This window comes from Anthonomus grandis, chromosome 1 (assembly GCF_022605725.1).
Source record: "Anthonomus grandis grandis chromosome 1, icAntGran1.3, whole genome shotgun sequence".
In the NCBI taxonomy this organism is placed as follows: Eukaryota; Metazoa; Arthropoda; class Insecta; order Coleoptera; family Curculionidae; genus Anthonomus; species Anthonomus grandis.
The window spans coordinates 24,281,303-24,300,189 of record NC_065546.1 but is presented as its reverse complement, the minus strand read 5'-3'; the positions used below and the strand labels follow the sequence as shown (position 1 = coordinate 24,300,189).

The following is an 18,887-nucleotide window of genomic DNA, read 5'->3' as shown; positions in this document are numbered from 1 at the left end:
GGTAATGCTCCGTTTTCCAGGTTTTTTTTGGAAGTGGAATGAAATAAATACTAATATGAGGGTTGGTCACTGGTTGCGTTCAGTTTTTCGATTTAATAGCATTACCCAATAGAAAATTACCCAATTTTTGATATTTTTACATTACTTTCACGGTTACTACAGTAAATTAAAAAAGTGAAACAACAGAAGTTAAGTTTTGTGTCTTCTTAATATATAGGGTGAGTTAAATTTTTGTAGCAGCAACTTTAACGAAATGTAGAACTTTTAAAAATATTTTAATAAGTTCATATGTACATAATATGTTCTATGTCGAAAAACGCCTTAGACAAGGAAAATGGTTGGACTGGTATTAGCCTATATTTACAATGTTAACGAAGTGAGCCGAATTTTTCTCGCATTATGGTGACACGCTTACTTGTTTTTGAGTGAATTTTAAGAGATTCTTGGTTTTTTTTATAAGTAAAATTTTTGGTTAAATCTATATTTTTTGGATATTACATCAAAGTGGGATGTTTAGTATTTTGATTTAAATTTCGTAGGAAAAATAATTGCCAGATGACATTTTTGCAGATTTGCAAAAATGCTAGTGCTTTCTAGCCATTGCCAGGGAATCAATAATGGGTAAGTTGTCTGACTGACAACCAACAAATCCCTGCTCTATTGTAATTAGTAAACAAGCAAAATACGTAAATAATAAAAGTTAAAGTCAAAATGTCAACAAACAAAACCACCCTGTCAAAATAACGCCTGGGCACTAGGCTGTGGCTGGCTGGCTAGCGAGCGCTCTATAATACAACGTCGCGTCGCGTCGGCGTCTATGACGTAGCGCGTAATTGGGACGGAATCTCGGGAGGTATAAGAAACCCCAGACTAGCAGCCTTATAACTTTGCAAATACTTGCCCTAACAACTTGAAATAAACGTCATTGTTCTTATAAACTTATGTTTTATTTATTTTTAGGAAAATATATATATATATTTTTTTAAATTTTCCAAGCCCATTGCCAGATTATAATAATTTACTTAAATACACATTTCTATTAATATTTTCCTCGAAAAATTAAAGCAAATATCTTAATTTTGATATCCAATACTCAATAGAATTTTAGAAATATTTTGTTTATATTTTATAATATATAACCTATAAAGATGACAGCTGACTTACCTGTGAAAGGAAAGCTTTGAATTTCCTTTCTCCAATATATGTAACCCCCCACACTGCTTTATCATTTTTTAGCAGAAGGATTTTTTTCATTTTGTTATTAATAGAAGAAATTAAGTTGTTAATACATAAAAACGCATTGAAATTTGAAATTACTCAAAATATGCTTATACTAATACTATTCCATCAAAACGTAAACAATAAGCGCAGTTTCTAAATATCTTTATCGAGATACTATTTCCGGGCGATATTTACAGCGTTGCCGTTCTGTGTGGAAATTTGGCGAGTTAAAGAAGCTAAACTATAAATATTAATTATTATTAGTGATGGATATAAATATACTCCAATATACCTTTTGTTTTTAAACTAATTTTACTCTTTCTTTCGCCTTATAATAAGTAATCCTTTAATTCATGCTAATTACAATAAATTACTATACAATTTTTTTCTTTTGGTAAAATTGAGTCAGTCAGACACTGGCAACGTGGAATTCTAAGCATGTTTATCAAGAAAATATTTTCTGCTACCTGTGTAGGTGGAATGCTCAATAAAAAACAGCCTATATTTATTCCAGTGTAGGGGAGAGTTGTCCACAGTGAGACGTTTTTATGTTATTCTCAATTTTTTCAAAACCGGTTAAACATTTAAGAAAACAGTTTTATAATATAAAGCAAGGTAGACAAATTTGTTGAATCTATTTTTTTTCGCAAATAGATTATATCATATTCAGGTTCATGATAGATATTGCCTAAAATTTGGCCAACAAAATATTCTGATTTTTGCCAGACAATTTCACTACGAATCGTTAATGCCATCATTTTTATCTAGTTCCTCAAATCCTGTATCATCATACTCGGATAAGCTATCTAGAATCCCTGCTACGTCATTAGATGAATGAGTTTCCGGTTCAATTACAATATTCATGTTCAATTACAATATTGGCTTTTACTTTCCGTTTCTTGGGACTCTTTACTTCCAGTTTTAATTTTTCAAGTTTCGAGTCTGTTTTATACCTGTTTTCTCTGAGCAGCTTTGGGAAATCCTCGAAACTTCTGAGAAGTTAAAAATGCTTTTGTTATAATGGCTCAGGCTCTAGAAGTATCACAATTGCCTAAATCTTCAGAGCTGATGATTTAACAATAGCATTGGGGGATGTACATGGTTAGGGCTGAGGTACAAGGACGTGGATAGTTTCTTGTATATCATAAATCGTCATTAGAATGTCCGGATGCTATATAAGCCAGGAGTCAACAGCTCGATTGTATTGTGCTTTAAATGAAAAATAAACGCCTACATCTAATGGTTGTACTTTATTACAGCAGGGAGGCGGAAAGGTCAAAATAGTGACTCCGTTGTCCTTGACAAAGTCATACACTCAATTGAAAGGTGACTTTTATGATTGTAAGACAGTAGTAATATTGGATTTCCCATTGAGGAGTTTCTTAACTGAGTGGAGTCTTATAAAGTGCGACATAACTTCCACAAATAATTCGCTGTTCATCCAGAACGATGGTGTTGCGAGTCCCAAGCTATCAGGTGGTCCGTTATGAAGTATATGCGGCTTAAAATGCACTCTAGGAAATATAAGACCTGGTGGAATCGTGTTTCCTAAGGCATTTATAAAACAACGGGCAGTTACTAATGTTCCTCGCTTGCCACTAGTAACTTGACTGACTTGCCTGACACCTTTGCAAGCCATGCATTAAAAAGCCTATTTGATATTTTTGATGGGATTTAAATCTTTTATTTTAATGGATAAAAAAGTATTTACTCATTTATTCTTTCCTCTTATTTAAATTTTAAAATCTCAATGAAATGCCAAAAAGACTAAAATAAATACGGTGTAAATATTATTTTGGTTTAATTCTAAACGTTTCTTGACTTGCATTAACATCAAATGTAGTTTTTTAATAATCTATCCTTCTTAGTTTTAAAAATATTAATTTTTTTATTTTTATTTTTTACCAGGTGGCTCAGGTTAAACGGAGCACTCAATAATTTTCTTGCTTTTTATGCCAAATTCATTTTTAAATCAATTTTTTTAATTGACACTAGAAACAATTTCTTATTTAATAAGGAAGATGCTTTCTTAAGGGAATCTTCTCCAAAGCAAATGCCAATCTTGTTTCAAGAGTTCTGCATTTCTTAATTCTTGAACCTCTTAGTTTTGATGATTAAATATAATCAAAAAAATTAAACTTCCTTTGTTATGTAGATTTTTTCCAACCGTTTTTCTTTAATCTTTTTTAGAATCCCTAAAAAATAACTCCACAGGAAGCAAATAACAAAGTCAATCTAAATGAAATCTCAAAGCACGAAAATTTAAGTGTTTTTTAATTTTAATAATTTAATGGGATAGGTTTTTTAGGCCATTAGGTCTTTAACTTAATTGACCCATTTTTAGCGTATTTGCAATCTTCAAATCGTTTTTTAAACAATTTTAAACAAAAATTATTCATTTAGTTTAAGACTTGTAAAATGCTCCTAATTTACTTATATTTTTTTCTGGAAAAAATGTTTCATCAATTTTAATAAAGCCAAAATTTTTGATGATTGTTTCCATGGCGTTTTAATTTTAAACAATGGTAAGAATGTAAATATTTGAAAAGAAAAATTGGAACATTAAGCAATTTCCCGTTAAACCGAAAGTGACAGAATATTTCAAAAAATGCACGATTATCTAACATCCTTACATACCAAATTTCATTCCTTCTAGTTAAAAATTAAAGAAGATTTAATCTCATGCAGGGACAACTTGTAATCTTGTAGTTAATAATTTTAAACTATAAAATCCCAAGCCTTATTATAAAAGTTTGTGTAGAGGTTTACAAGATTTTTTTAAATGTAATTTAAAGATTAAGATCTTTTTAAAATATAGATTTTGTTTAAATGCTCGTAATCTTCAGAAAAAATTTCTACTAAATTTATTGCAGCGACTCCATTATCCCAAATTAAATTAAGGCGAAATTAAGGGCGAAAAATACCATAAAAAATTCCATTTATTTTGATTTCAAAAGAAAATAAAAAATCCGATGAGAGAAGAGTGTCAGCTATTTGTTTTTATAAAAAAATATACAAATCTTTAACATAATTGGCATAATTTTTTATTTCTGTGTGCATCCAGCAAAGAGAGCTTTTTGTTCTCCTGTGTATAACGGAAATAAAATAAAAGTAGCATTGCAGCAAAAATACTGTGCTGTGTGTTTGGTTTTAGCTGACGCTAACATCTTCCCAGCTTTCCCAGCAAATATACATTTAGCATTGTAAAATATTAGTTTGTGTAAAATATATCTTTTCCGTAAGAACAACTTGATATTTTTTCTTTGCACATTTAAAGTGTATCTTTAGCCCAAATTGATCTGAGATACAAGATCAAACCGTCTGAAATTTAATTTTATTTAAAAATAAATTGTAGAACTTCTTGAAAAAATCTTGAATGGGTATCAAAAACGGTAAAATGGCAACTGCCATTTTAAAAGTTACCGTTTTATCCTGTATTATTATATATTTTGTATTGTTTAAATTGATTTTTGTTTGAATAGGTACTGTAATAATTTTATATTGATCATAATAAGCCGCGAATATACCAGCTGTTTTTCGGCATTCAAGAATTATCTTGTCCGCCGCCTAGACCCAAAAGTTTTGTCATCAAACAGTACCAACGAATGGCATAGAGGCGAAATTTTGCAATGTCACGCATGTACGAGTGCCTGCGACAGAGCACCGCCCCGGCCGGCCCGAGGATGGGATTAGTAAACATCTGAATTTCGTGGGAGTTGCGTCGTTTGGCGACAAAATGTCCCAAAATATTACGCGAAAATCCAGGCATTTTTTAAATATTTATTCTAATGCGGGTTTTACAGACATGACAATGTGTAAAACCCGCATAGAATTGTAATCTTAAAATGTTTAATATGTTATTCTAATAAAAAATTAAATATCAACTCTGATAAAAATATAATAAAAAATCAGAAATAAAACTCTAATAAACAAACTTAACAACATATAATTTTTTAAATAAAAGGCTCTAATAAACCGCCTTCTTTCGCTAAACAAAAACTTAACCCATCGTAAAAGCTATTTCGCACCTCCAAAAGAGTTTCAGGTAAAATGGAATTGGCACCTTCGACAATTTTATTTCGCAACTCCTCTAAATTTGCTGGCCTACTAAATTCATGCTTGTAAATGGTCTGCTTAAGGTAACCCCACAGATAAAAGTCATTTGGTGACAAATCTGGAGATCTAGGAGGCCATTTAATATCGCCAGTCCCACTAATAAGGCGGTTAGGAAAAGTATTTGTTAAAAATTCTTTTACCCTAGCCGCGTTATGAGCAGGACAGCCATCTTGCTGAAAATAAACCGATCCCAGGTCTACTGGTAGGATTTGAATGGCAGGAAGAACTTGGTTTTGCAGCAACTTAAGGTACTTTTGGGCGTTTAAAGTGCCATCAATAAAAAATGGCTCTACAACATTGTCGCCCAAAATACCTGCACAAACATTCAATTTCTGAGGATACTGGGTACGAAACTGAAAACTTCTGTGCTCGTTTTCCTGAGACCAATAACGAACAATGGAAGGATTGTGTTTGCCATGTAATGGAAAAGAAGATTCATCAGAAAACAAAATATTTTTAAAAAATATTCGTTTTCATTGGCCTTTTGCATCATGGTTTCACAAAATTCCATTCTTCGCCACTGGTCTTCAGGAAATATTTCCTGAGTTTTTGAATACTTGAAACATTTGTACCCATATTTTTTCCAGATACGAGCAACAGTTTTATTGCTCATTCCCAGTTCCTCTCCAACACTTCTAGTGGACCGTGTCGAATCAAGTTCTAGGGTACTGCAAACCATTTCTTCCCGCCGTTCTATATCCTGGACCACTTCAACAGGTTGACGTTTGTGTGGCATTTTTTACAATCTTGAAGACAAAAAAGATGTCTCAAAAATTGTAACCACATTTAAAACCGTTTTTGCACAAGCAATCGGTCTATTCTCAAATGTCACTGAAAACAAATCTCTACATTGTACTGCCGAATTGCCTCCATAAAACCATTTAATTAGTTGAACTCTTTCGGAAGGGGTATAAACAGCCATAGTGAAAAAAACACGAAAAGAACGATCAAAAATTATTAGCAACGTGCAGTAACACAGCAAAGTGAGGTCTGCTGACTCTCGGTTCAAAAAATAAAAACGAAAAATTCCGCTGCCTGCAAGCCGCAACCAAGCGGTGTTGCCATTATTTTGGGTAATACGTAGCTCACGATAACACGATCTGTATAAGGAGCCCTCACAGCTAGGAAATCAGTCATCTTAAATATGTTACGTTTATACTCTTAAATCGAAATAAATACAATGTAAATAAATGATTCTAGTAGTCTTAAGATATTGTGTTGTGTCAGCGTGTACGTATGTAATAATTATTGTGTAATAAATCAGATGATTATTTTTCTGTATCGAGGGTTTTAATTCACATCTAAACGAACAATAAAAACGCCACATTGGTGTAGGGTGTGAATTCCACGTCAGTCAACTGAACATTAGTTAAAAATAAATAATAGTGAACTGAAATAAATCCTATTATTAGCGTTTGAAAATATCTGTAAATACGACGGGAAAGAAAGCGGACTTGTTGAAGAGTGGCTCTGTAATGCAGTCATTGCGGAAGGCGATGACCCGGACGCGTATTTACATACAATACTACAGCACAGAGCACCATAGAACTCGGCGGCTCTGCACCGCAGTATAATATGTAGTTAAGAAATGCGCCTGTTTATCACTACATACTATACTACGCTACAGAGCATTAGAAAGAAAAATGTTTTTATGTGATTGGTTTGGTGCTGTAAAATTGGTGGTAACACATTTAATTATTGTGTATGGAGTGATAAATAAGCGCATTTTTCAATTACATATTATACTGCGGTGCAGAACCGCCGAGTTCTAGGGTGCTCTGTGCTGTACTATAGTATGTAAATACGCGACCCGGACAACTTTGTCCAAATTATATCTGCAAGGGATATCGGTCAATGTTGCAAAGTCTGGAAGCTAAGTTGCTGGAAAATTCTGCAATGATGGAAATCTTAAGTCTTTTTGTTTAGCATGTACGAGTAAATAATTTGTTTATGAGTGTGTAATAAATCAGTTTGTGTATCGAGTGTTTTAATTCACACCTAGACAAACAGTAGAAATGCTACACTATTAAGCAAAATTAATTTATTATTTAATATTCTTTATTGGTTGCAGGTTTTTTGGGCTTCTATTAATTGGTTTTATACTGGTTTTTGTTGTTTTTCCTCTAGTATTTATGAATAGTATCACATTACAGCAGACTTTAGTATTTACAAGATGTAAGTTAAAAATTTTATAACTTTTTTAGTCGGTTTAGGAGTTCACAGGTTTATTAATAGCAGTTTTTTTGACTCTAGATAAATATGAGTTTTAACCATCCAAAATTAATGGTAAAATTCCACATGTGGAAGACGAGGTTTTTATTTCGCTCTTACTGATTTCCTGTTTTGTTTTAATTTCAAATAAAAATACGTAAAAATCTATATAGGGGTCATAGGTAAAATAATCTTAATTAACAAATTTTAATTTTAATCTCTTTTCGTATGTTGGATTATATACGTTAGTGGTTGTATTACTATTGTTTAATCAAGCCTATTTATACTATATTTCTCCTACTTGACGTCACCCTTCTGGTGGTGGCTTAATTAGATGAAAGTGCTTGATAAGATTACTAATATAACAAAGATACCTAAAGCAAGAAGTCTCTTTTTTTGATTAAAAGCGTTATTGTCAATTTTTGATTCATTTAAGGTAAAATTATCCCTATGACACGATTAGGTAGATGTCCTTTCCATGCAACAATCATAATAAATCCTTAAATTAATAAATGTGCGAACTCCTTAATTCAATGTTTTTTATCAAGCTTATCGAAAAAATATTTAATATTTAAATGATTCTAGGGAATCTTTTGACAAATAAAACTGCCTATAAAAAGTTCAGATTTCCAGCTTACAAACAACATTATGTTGAAGTTGAAGATTTAGGTAATAAACCTAAATTAAATATAGGAATTTGGCATGTTTTGCCAATAGATTTAGCCATGGAAGCGCTAGTAACTGGCAACATTGACTACGACAAAGCTTTAAAAGATAGCAAATATGATGTTTTATTATATTTTCATGGAACTGGAGAAGATAGGACTCAAAACATTAGAAAGTACCAGATATTTAGGTTGTTCTTTCACATAATAGCTTTTGACTATAGAGGTGAGAGGATTTGTAACAAGTTTAACGTAATAACTTAGTTATAACATTTAATTTTTGCAGGTTATGGTGACTCAGACGAAGGTGATATGTTTGAAAAAAACATAATTAATGACTGTAGTCAAATCTATAGATGGCTTCAAAATAGAACAAACTCTTCTATTTATATATGGGGTCATTCTCTCGGCACCTCGATCTCTGTTAGCACTATAAAAGATCTGGGGTCGACAGCTAATATTAGTGGATTGGTATTGGAAAGTGCTTTTACCACTTTCAAAAATGAACTTTACCACCATCCTTATGTCAAGGTAGATTGGATGTTTTTTAACTTCCCTCGAACGTTAAATATATATTTTTAGTATTTTACATGGTTGCCTTGGTTTCAACAAACTGTCGTTAATCCACTCCATAAAAATGGATTTATTTTTGATACAGCAAGTGCCATTTTAAATGTGTCCTGTCCCATTTTGTTTTTACATGCAAAAGATGATAGTATTGTTCCTTATTTTATGAGTCAAAAGGTAATTTAATAGGATAGTTTGGAGAATGGTGTCCATGTTCTGGGATGTATTTTTATAGGTATTTCCCAGCAAACACAGTAGAAAATAAAGGTCTTATTTCACCAGAAATTCCTTTTATTATGACGACCGGTTTCGCGATTACAATATCATCGCATAATCAGGTCGAGGACTAAAAGTAAAGACACAATTTACATAGATACTACGCTTATCGAAAATTGGTAAAATGCTGAATAAAAACGAATTTTAAAGCGTACTTACATTGTTAAAAACGAGATTTGTCAGAACAAAACAAAAGCACATATAGAACGGTACAGTTAAAATTAAGCGAGTAAATCTTATCATAAGATAACAACAGATGTCTCTACAGTCTAACAGTTTTTTTTTTAAATATTTTAAGGTTACTGTGGGTACCGCTATCTAGTACCCATTCGGTTATATGATATAAAATATAGATTTATTGTAACGTTCTTTCTTAAATATGAAAACTAGATATAGATGACTCTGTTAGTAAGATTAGTTTGAATGGCGGTTATCATAGTTTTTAGATCGTTTTGTCTATTGTGTTGTAACGGTGCTTTTTAGATGTTATTATTTTGAACCTAAGTGTATTATTTGTTATCTTATGATAAGATTTACTCGCTCAATTTTAACTGTACCGTTCTATATGTGCTTTTGTTTTGTTCTGACAAATCTCGTTTTTAACAATGTAAGTACGCTTTAAAATTCGTTTTTATTCAGCATTTTACCAATTTTTGATAAGCGTAGGATCTATGTAAATTGTGTCTTTACTTTTAGTCCTCGACCTGATGATGCGATGATATTGTAATCGAGAAACCGGTCGTCATAATAAAAGGAATTTCTGGTGAAATAAGACCTTTATTTTCTACTGTGTTTGCTGGCAAATACCTATAATAATTTAATAGGAATACAATAAAAAGTAACGTGTTGCGCTTTTTATACGAGATATTTTTAAAAAATTTTACGACCTCATATCTCTTACCGTTACCGAGATCCTCACACATTGTCAAGAATTTGTAACGCTCTTTATAGAATTATTAATTAGAAATTTAGTTAAGTTTTAATTGTTTTTCTAGTTGTACAAAATATCCAGAAAAAGAAACGTTGACGAATCTATAATAAATGACACAAGGTTGATCTTGTTTGATAAAGCATTAAACTTGGATCATTACAAAATATATCAAGATTCTTACACAGTATTTTTTATGATGTAAGTATTCAATCAAAACAAACCTAACCATTATATCTGACTGTATATATTTTTAGGGAATTCTTTAAGATCAAACATTCTAAAGAGAAAATGATTCAAAGCTCACATCAAAGTTAACGTGCGGCTGTGATAATAACTTTTCTAATGTAGTGGAAATAGCTATTATGAAAAAAAAATTTGTAATCTATATACAAGATAATACTCATAAATCTCGTCTTTTTTGTTTTATTAATATCCGAAATACCTAATAGGACTTATAAATATTGGGATTTAATGTCAGCCGAAATTTTCTGTATTAAAATAACGCTTTGTCCTATTAGCATGGGAGATATATGAAAAAAAAGGTTATTTTAAAAGAAATGACGCTTTATGATATTACATTTATGCAACATAAGAATCAACAAGCTGACTATGAACGATTATATAATAATTCCATGGCCTGACTTAGTAACACAGATCCACTAAAGTATATGTTGGGCACAAAGTCCGAAAGAGGCCTGTAATTTTGTTTGCCTTATTTTAGTATTAAACTATTTAAAGTAAGAAAAACCCTAATTCGAATCCAATTTAGGGCTTTCGTCATCTCCAAGCAGACAAACATGCGATTGAGCAATTAGGAAATAACCAAGGCTTGACAATCATTCTATGTCAATTAATAAAACTTCAGTGATTTAAAATTCTGTGATAGTCGCTTGGAATCGTGATATTAAAATTGCAGAGACTAAAAATGTAACAAAAGGATGGGTAAACCAGGATATTTTGTGAGTCAGAGGGCAGAAAAAATAAGGATGGTACTTGCTGACACGCAATTGCCTGCTACACGCAGTAGGCTGGTTTTTTAAAGGCTTGATAGGTAAACTAAAAAATGTATTTAGTACAATTTTTGTTGCCGGTGGAAAGAGAATTTGTTTTCATTGTGCGTACAATGTAGTCTTTATGCAAAGGCAACATCTTGGTCGTGAAAGACTTTTGCGAGTTATTGGTATGATACAGGGTGGTATGGTATACGTGACGTCAAATAAGCTTTAAATTCAACCAAGGGCCATATAAAAAAAAATGTGGCAAAGATCTAAATAAACTTATAATGTGAAAGAAAGACATAGATAATGTTCCAACAAGAGCAACAGAATCTATACATTATAGGTTTATTCGCTTTCAGGCATTACGGACTACATGAAACCAATATTACTGCCAACCAGCTGAGAAATGAGCTTAAAATGTTCATGGCGTTAGTGTCGTTGCTTAAACAATAAGAAATATGTAACGTAAAAACAATCTTTGTTTGACATGAAATTAATCCAGGTACTAGCCTCAGTAGAGCTCCAGTGCTATCCCATAGAAGGCTGAGGATATGGCAAATTCCTGACAGCGCATCTCGTTCGCAAACCATTTAATAAGTTGAAGACTCAATTAATAAGTTGGAACTTAAATGGATTGAGCTGGAGTTTTGATAGGTTTTTAGAATATTCTCGTTACCATTGAAAGGTTTTTGACAGCAAAGGAATATCGGGATCAATTTCTATCACGCGCTACAGAATTTCGTGGAAATTTTGTACTAATGATGCACACCTAATCTTAGAGAATGACCAAAAGAAATGCTTTTGATGAAGCATTTTATAATATTAAGCTCCAAACCAGTATTTACTGACCATAAAAAACACTATCTACTTCATCTTGTAAAAGTTGCGCATCATTGCTGATTTTATCACCTTGTAGAATTTTAGGTCATTAGTAAAATTGCACAAGGTTTTGTTCAACAAAGGTCATTAATAAAAAGAATGAATAAAAATAGGCCCTGTGTGGGAACCCGGAGGTACACCCGAGAAATTTCTTCAAAAATCATGTTATTTATATGCACCAATTGAATACGATTCAATAAAAATCCATCAATCCACTTCAAAAGATTATCGCCCAGACCGATCATAAGCCACTTCTAAATGAGGTGTCCATGGCTTACTCTGTCAAACGCCATCAAGAAGTCAGTATAAATACTGTCCACCTGACTATGGTTCTCAAAAGCATCCAACAAGTATTGCTGATATGTAAACAAATTAGTTACGGTAGATATACTGTCAGAAAAACCATGTGGCTGACGTATAATTATGTTCCGACTACGCTATGAAATCTCTCTGGCAAAACGGCTGTAAATAACTTTGGGTATTTCAGATTGAGTGGTTACACCCCTGTAGTTGGCAATATCATTTCTATCCCCACTCTTATACAGGGTGTTTTCTAACTACGGTACGAAACTATACAGGGTGAATCGTTAGGTCGTTTTATAAAAAAAAGTTCCTATGAACGTATGTCGGGAGTTGCTTTGTTTCTGTTTGTGATACAGGGCGATGAAGCTTCAAAAAAATAACGGTATTTTAAAAATACTATAACTATCCTTAAACCGATTTGGTTGAAATATGGTGCAGTTATTTGAAGTTATAAGACGCTTTTAGCTATTTAGCTGTAACTATATTTAAATTATTAGGTCCAGTGGCGTGTCAGTGGGCACCACATGCTTATTGTTGAGAAAAAAACAAGGCCAATAATTAATTGTTTTGCAGCTATTTATTTATTTTTGTATTTAAGCAACTAAAAATACAACTTTTTCGTATCTTATCTTATTAATGTTTTGCAGGTGGTTGATTCATACGATGGCACACAATAATAATTTTCTACCAAATATTTTATTTACGGACGAGGCAAATTTTTCAAGAGATGCTATTATGAACTTCCACAATGATCATTTTTGGGCCGACGAAAATCCCCACGTTATTAGAGAAACTAATTTTCAGCAACAATTTTCGCTGAACGTTTGGATAGGAATTATTGGTGACTACCTAAATGGCCCATTTTTTTGCCGGCAAGATTAACAGGTGAATCCTACACGAATTTCTTGCAACACCATTTACCCACTTTATTAGAAGAAGTACCCCTACAAGTAAGAGTCAATATGTGGTTTATGCACGATGGGGCTCCAGCTCATTTCAGTGTTCTTGCTCGTCAGAATCTCGACGTCATCTACCCTAATTGCTGGATTGGACGTGCAGGACCTCAAAATTGGCCGGCTCGCAGTCCTGATATGAATCCCCTGGATTACTATTTATGGGGCCATCTGAAGGCCCTTGTTTATAAAACTCCTGTTCTAGATATGAATGACTTGAGGAATCGGATAATTGTCAATTGCAATATCATAAGGGATACTCCAGGTATTTTTGAGCGTGTCAGACACTCGATGACAAATCGTTTGCAGTCGTGTATTTTATCAGAAGGTGGGCATTTTGCTCATTTACTTTAAGGTCGAAATTGTTTATCGAATTAATTGGTTTTTATCTCATGTTATCGTCCATGGATAATTTTTAAAATGAGTTAAAGATACTTAAATTTTTTTTTTCGAAAACAAAGCCAGATATGAAGATAATATAAGATACGAAAAAGTTGTATTTTTAGTTGCTTAAATACAAAAATAAATAAAAAGCTGCAAAACAATTATTGGCCTTGTTTTTTCTCAACAATAAGCATGTGGTGCCCACTGACACTCCACTGGACCTAATAATTTCAATCTAGTTACAGCTAAATAAGCGTCTTATAACTTCAAATAACTTTACCAAATTTCAAATCGGTTTAAGGATAGTTATAGTATTTTTAAAATGCCGTTATTTTTTAACCTTCATCGCCCTGTATCTCAGAAACAAAGCAACTCCTGACATACGTTCATAGGAACTTTTTTTCATAAAACGACCTAACGATTCACCCTGTATAGTTTCGTACCGTAGTTAGGAAACACCCTGTATATCGGAGTCAAGAAACTTGTTGTCCAGTAATCTGGAAAACATCCGGAATCAAAGGCAAAACAAATAATGTAGGGGTTTGGTTAGGGAACACACAACTTTTTAGTAAGACTGAAGGTATGCCACCAGTCTTACTATGCTAAAACGTTGCAGATCTGTTTTAAGTTGGTATGACTGATGGCATAGGGTTTAGAGACTTCATTAAATACTTTCTATGCTCACCCGGATGGAAAGTATATTTCACAAACACTAATTCCAGGACACTATGAAAAAAATTATAATACATGCATGTATATAAAATATATAAAAAACTTAAAGTCTATATTACTTACGACCGATTAATGGTCATCAATTAATTCAGAAAGCTATATCGCCCTGACCGCCCATTTCATCACAGATGATTTTCAGCTCTAAACAGTTTCGCCCCAGTCTTCAGGTCATCATAATAGCGAGAATTTAGCTACCACTATTTAAAATATCGTCTAGATGTCCAATTAGAAAAGAACAAAAAGATGATGATCTTGATGAGGCAGATGAGATGTCAGTATGGGCCGCAATCGAATGCCAATACAAAATCCACACAAACTTCTAAATCTACTACGATAATAGAAGTACAGAGATATAATAAAGACAAATCCTGCGTGCAAGGCTCATCTTTGCCTCGTGAAAGCCTGTTTTCGAAGGCTGGTTTAATACTTTGTGACAGAAGTTATCCAAGTGGTTCAAAGATACAAAAATTATTCTTTTTAAACGTTAATAGTAAATTTTGTCAATAATTCATATTAATTTGTTCAATTTTTCTTTAGTATGATATTAAGTTTAAAGTTTTGTTTTATTAAAAAATAAATATATTATGTATGTATACACTTGTTGACATAATTTATATAATAAAAAAATTGTTTTCAAAATATAGCGTAATTACAATTAAGCAAAATTTCCTACATTAATGTGTTTTTAATTATCGCGCTGTTTTAATAAATGTTGAAAAATACCGCCATTAACCTCTAAACACCATCTACTTCGTCTGCGAAGAGCCCTTGTGCAGAAGTTATGGTTACAATTAATGACACACATTTTTCACACAGTTTTTTTTTTTAATTATAATAGATTGAATTAAACAAAAATTAAATTAAATTGAGTAAAAATGCAAATAAATTCAAAAATATAGTGGGTGGTTTGTTGTAACACGGGTATAAAATTATGTCGCGGGCGTGCTGCAATAGAATATTAAATATAATATAATAGTTAAGTTATTAAATAGAATAGTTAACAGTTGTGGCATTGTATAAAAAGAGTACTAGATCCATTAGTATCGGTTTAGCAGTCGTACAGAGTAGACGTCTATACTCGTAGGAGGCGCCGGTGCTGTTTTGTTTTGTTTTGATTTAATTTAAATTGTTTTGATCTAGTGTTGCGTGTTTACATTAACGTGCTATATTTTCGCGGTACAAGTGTTTCCTAAAAAACTAATTAAGTTGCTGCATCAGTAAATGTTTTTGTTTTATAAACAGTTCCTGTTTTGACTAAATTTAAAATTATCTGGCTACCATTGACCTTAACTTGAAATAATTGAACATTAACCGTAGGACGTGCAATTGTGTGTTTTGTTGTACGTTTGTTTCCTGCGTTGGGTTTAAGTTCAAGTTACTGTTTACTTGCAGTTCCTGTTTTTACCATTAATATTTATTTCAATTTAATAATATTTCCTTATAATCTAAAATGAACCGCAGTTTCAAATGTTGCCAAAAAAGGGATTTTTCAAATTATTGCTGCATCTCTTGTATTTCAATCTTCCACCCAAGTTGTCTGGAAAGAAATTCTGATGCCATAAAACTGGGAGGCTACAGGATTTTATGCTCACAAAGATGTCAAGATGATTTTAATGAAAGAGATCAGGAAGGAAAAATTAATGAGCAAAAGATTTATGATTTGTTGACAGAATTGAAAGAGAAAGTAAGGTATAAATATAGGCATATAGAGTGAATGAGAAGAAACAGCATGGTTTTTGAAGATGAAGTGTCGGAGGCCGAAAAGAAGTTTTCCTCATCCCTGAAAAATCTGCATAAACGGAATTAAGAACTTAAAGTTAAATTGGAAATCTTAAAAATTAAAGAAGGTGAATTGTTGACTCGCGTCTAGAGAGAGATTTCCACTTTAATTTCCTGGCCCCCGCATGCGCAAATTGCATCTCTGAAACGGCGCTTAATTCAAATTTAGATTGTAGGCTGTAGAAAAGCCGGGACGTATAAATTTTTTAAAATTTATACGTCCTGGTTTTTTTGGTATTGTTTGAGGAACAAAAAGGATTTTTTGTTCATTTTATTCGACATAGTTATAAAATAAATTAAACTGTGAATTAATTAATAACACTTTTTGTTTTTATTAATTATAACATATAATTATAAACTATATTATTATGACATTGAATAAAATATATTTTATTAATCTATATATTTAAAAGTTGCATAGCAGTAACATCTGCCTCTTGTGCATTTGGTTTATTTAAGTTGGCTTTTTTTTGTTTTTTTTTTCTTTGTTGAAAAAAATCGTCTTTGTTTATCTATAATTTTATATGTGTGGAATATTCTTTTTGTGGGAAGCGGGCAGTGTGGGTTCATTTTTTTCCTGCACGGCTGCCATAGTTGGTTCCAAAGGGGCTATAATCTTTTTAAAAGCTTCCAATTGATCATTATTTGTTACTTTTTCTATTAGCTGTAAGACATTTATTTTAAGTTTTTCTTTTTCAATATGAAAATCCTCTTGACTTTTGCCTTCTACCAAGTTTCAGTATACAGGGTGGAAAAATAAAGAAATGGCAGCCCGGTATACGGTATGCAAATGAATAATAGAATTTTTGCTTTAGTATTTCTAATTTTTATATGAATTGCAAGTTATCTCCAAATGTTTTTAAGATAGAACTTACACCTTACACTACAAGAATATTGTTTATATTATATATTACCCTCAATTTTACCACTGTATATTATACACATATCATTTCCAAACTTACCAGGATGGAATTTTATTACATGCTTCTTAAGGTTTGAATATTGTGAAAATGTTTTCAAGCACTTGTTACAGGTGGCTGCGACTTTAACCACCTTCATTGGGGCAATTTCATTTACCAAATCTAAAAATTATGAAAAAATATATTTTTTTAAAATTGTTTAAACATATTTTATCAATAAACTTACCAGAATGGAACTTTTTTGCATGACTTCTTAATTTAGACTTGCTGGAAAAGTCTTTTTTACAAACAGCACATTGGTTTTCCATAGAGTTTTCCATAGTAATAAGGATGATCGTAGCACACAACAATAAACACAATAAAAGTTTTTACACAAAATCAAAAAAACAATATTATAAGAAGAACAGAAGTTTTCCAACACCAGGAAACAAATTATGAAATATAAAACAGTTCATAAAAATATTTCCGTATTTCAAATTAACTCCAATCAATACTAATGAATACAAAGTATTAAAACGTAACATAACCTGTATTTTACACTAGCGTCTGCGGAACCACCGTTCCTTGTGCCGCCGGCGCTCGCTCTCGCGGCAGAGCATAGTCAATGTTGCCGCTTTCATCAAACATATCATATTTTATGATTAAAACGCATTCTGGGTGAGCCGTTATGTGCTCGCTCGCAGTCTCGCAGGCTCAATGTTTAGCAATTTTGTATTTACTTGTTTATTTTAATATAAACAAATATCATTAGCTAAGTGATTGGTTTAAATGTATATCCATTTACATTATGCATGTATTGTGTTATTTCCAGCCACATTTGAAGATGATCTAAATATAAGGATAAGGTCGAAACGTCGGCATTTTTTTTGTAAGAAATTGGTTTCATTTCCTTATTGGGCAGTGGCGAAGCGTACGAGTAGACACCGTCTACCCAAAATTATCCAGTTATTTGTCATTAATTTATTTCGTTATTATTTCATGTAATTGTTGAATTAGAATTAAAAAGAAATTAACACAAAACGTAGTCGCTCCTTTATATAGTATCTAAACGGCTATAATATCTATCTATCGATAATATCTAAGGCGCGCCCCGCCTGACGCACCAATTAAAATAAAAATGCAGGGCTGACACCCAATTATTGTATACGTGCCCCAGAAAGACACATTGATATTTATCTTCCGAAATTTAGAGCAATTAATCGAACCATATACGCATCAAGCAGGTGGCAGAGGTCCGGCCGCATCAGCATTCAGCCTATTACGTATGCAAAATTTACTCGCGGGAAAGACATTCGAGCTTTTGTCTATCGAAGTCGACCAGCTATTTTATTATGCTGTTGAGGGTTATTGTTTATTAACACGCTTGATCTGGTCAGCCGCAATACATCTTACAGGTTTTTTTAGTTCTTATTTATGAACGACTGTTCGATATTGGCAATTGTATTTTAGTTGTGTTTTTATTTGTCTTTAATTAATTTTAAAATAATGGATATTATGGATTTATAAGTTATAGTCATACCTATGTTGTGTTTTTTTAAAAGTAGTATTTATTTTTATTTATCTATCTTTTTATGCTAGTAGTAATTATTTTTTTCTTTTTTATATCACTACATAATTTTTCTCTTTGAGTTAATATTTCATGCGCTTTCATTCTCTATTTCATTAAAATGAATAATATCGAATACACATTTTTTTCTAATTAACGATTTTTATTATTTGTTTACCCGAAAAAAAAGTTCACGCTTCGCCACTGTTATTGGGTCCTACTTCTGGTAACCCTTCGCTACATAAATAAGTTTATTTTTTTCTTTGTTTTTTATTAATAAAATTTAGTTACCTATACTATGGTTTTATTTTGGATTGGTGCCTTTATTCCTTCTATTGATAGTGTTTAGATCATTAGAAAATTATTTTCTTTCTAAATTTGAAATATTTTTGAAATAATTGCTAAT

The 18,887-nt window shown here is 32.0% G+C and overlaps 1 protein-coding gene and 1 long non-coding RNA gene across 3 annotated transcripts in view; one reads left to right on the top strand and one right to left on the bottom strand.

Moving 5' to 3' along the window:
- The window catches only part of LOC126738804 (lysophosphatidylserine lipase ABHD12-like), a 50,074-nt gene extending 39,673 nt beyond the window's left edge, over positions 1–10,401 (top strand). For both annotated transcript variants that reach the window (XM_050444254.1, XM_050444246.1), the window contains 6 exons: positions 7,409–7,512; positions 8,134–8,439; positions 8,500–8,744; positions 8,796–8,957; positions 10,052–10,185; positions 10,242–10,401. In XM_050444254.1, the coding sequence (XP_050300211.1) occupies positions 7,409–7,512; positions 8,134–8,439; positions 8,500–8,744; positions 8,796–8,957; positions 10,052–10,185; positions 10,242–10,302 (1,012 nt within the window). In that variant the 3' untranslated portion in view covers positions 10,303–10,401. The remainder of the gene's footprint in view (positions 1–7,408; positions 7,513–8,133; positions 8,440–8,499; positions 8,745–8,795; positions 8,958–10,051; positions 10,186–10,241) is intronic.
- A 5,922-nt stretch (positions 10,402–16,323) lies between these two features.
- LOC126738856 (uncharacterized) lies at positions 16,324–17,541 on the bottom strand. The gene is made up of 3 exons (XR_007661467.1): positions 17,162–17,541; positions 16,978–17,097; positions 16,324–16,898 (listed from the first exon to the last, which is right to left on the bottom strand). It is a non-coding gene; the product is annotated as an uncharacterized LOC126738856 (long non-coding RNA).
- Positions 17,542–18,887: the final 1,346 nt, after the last annotated feature.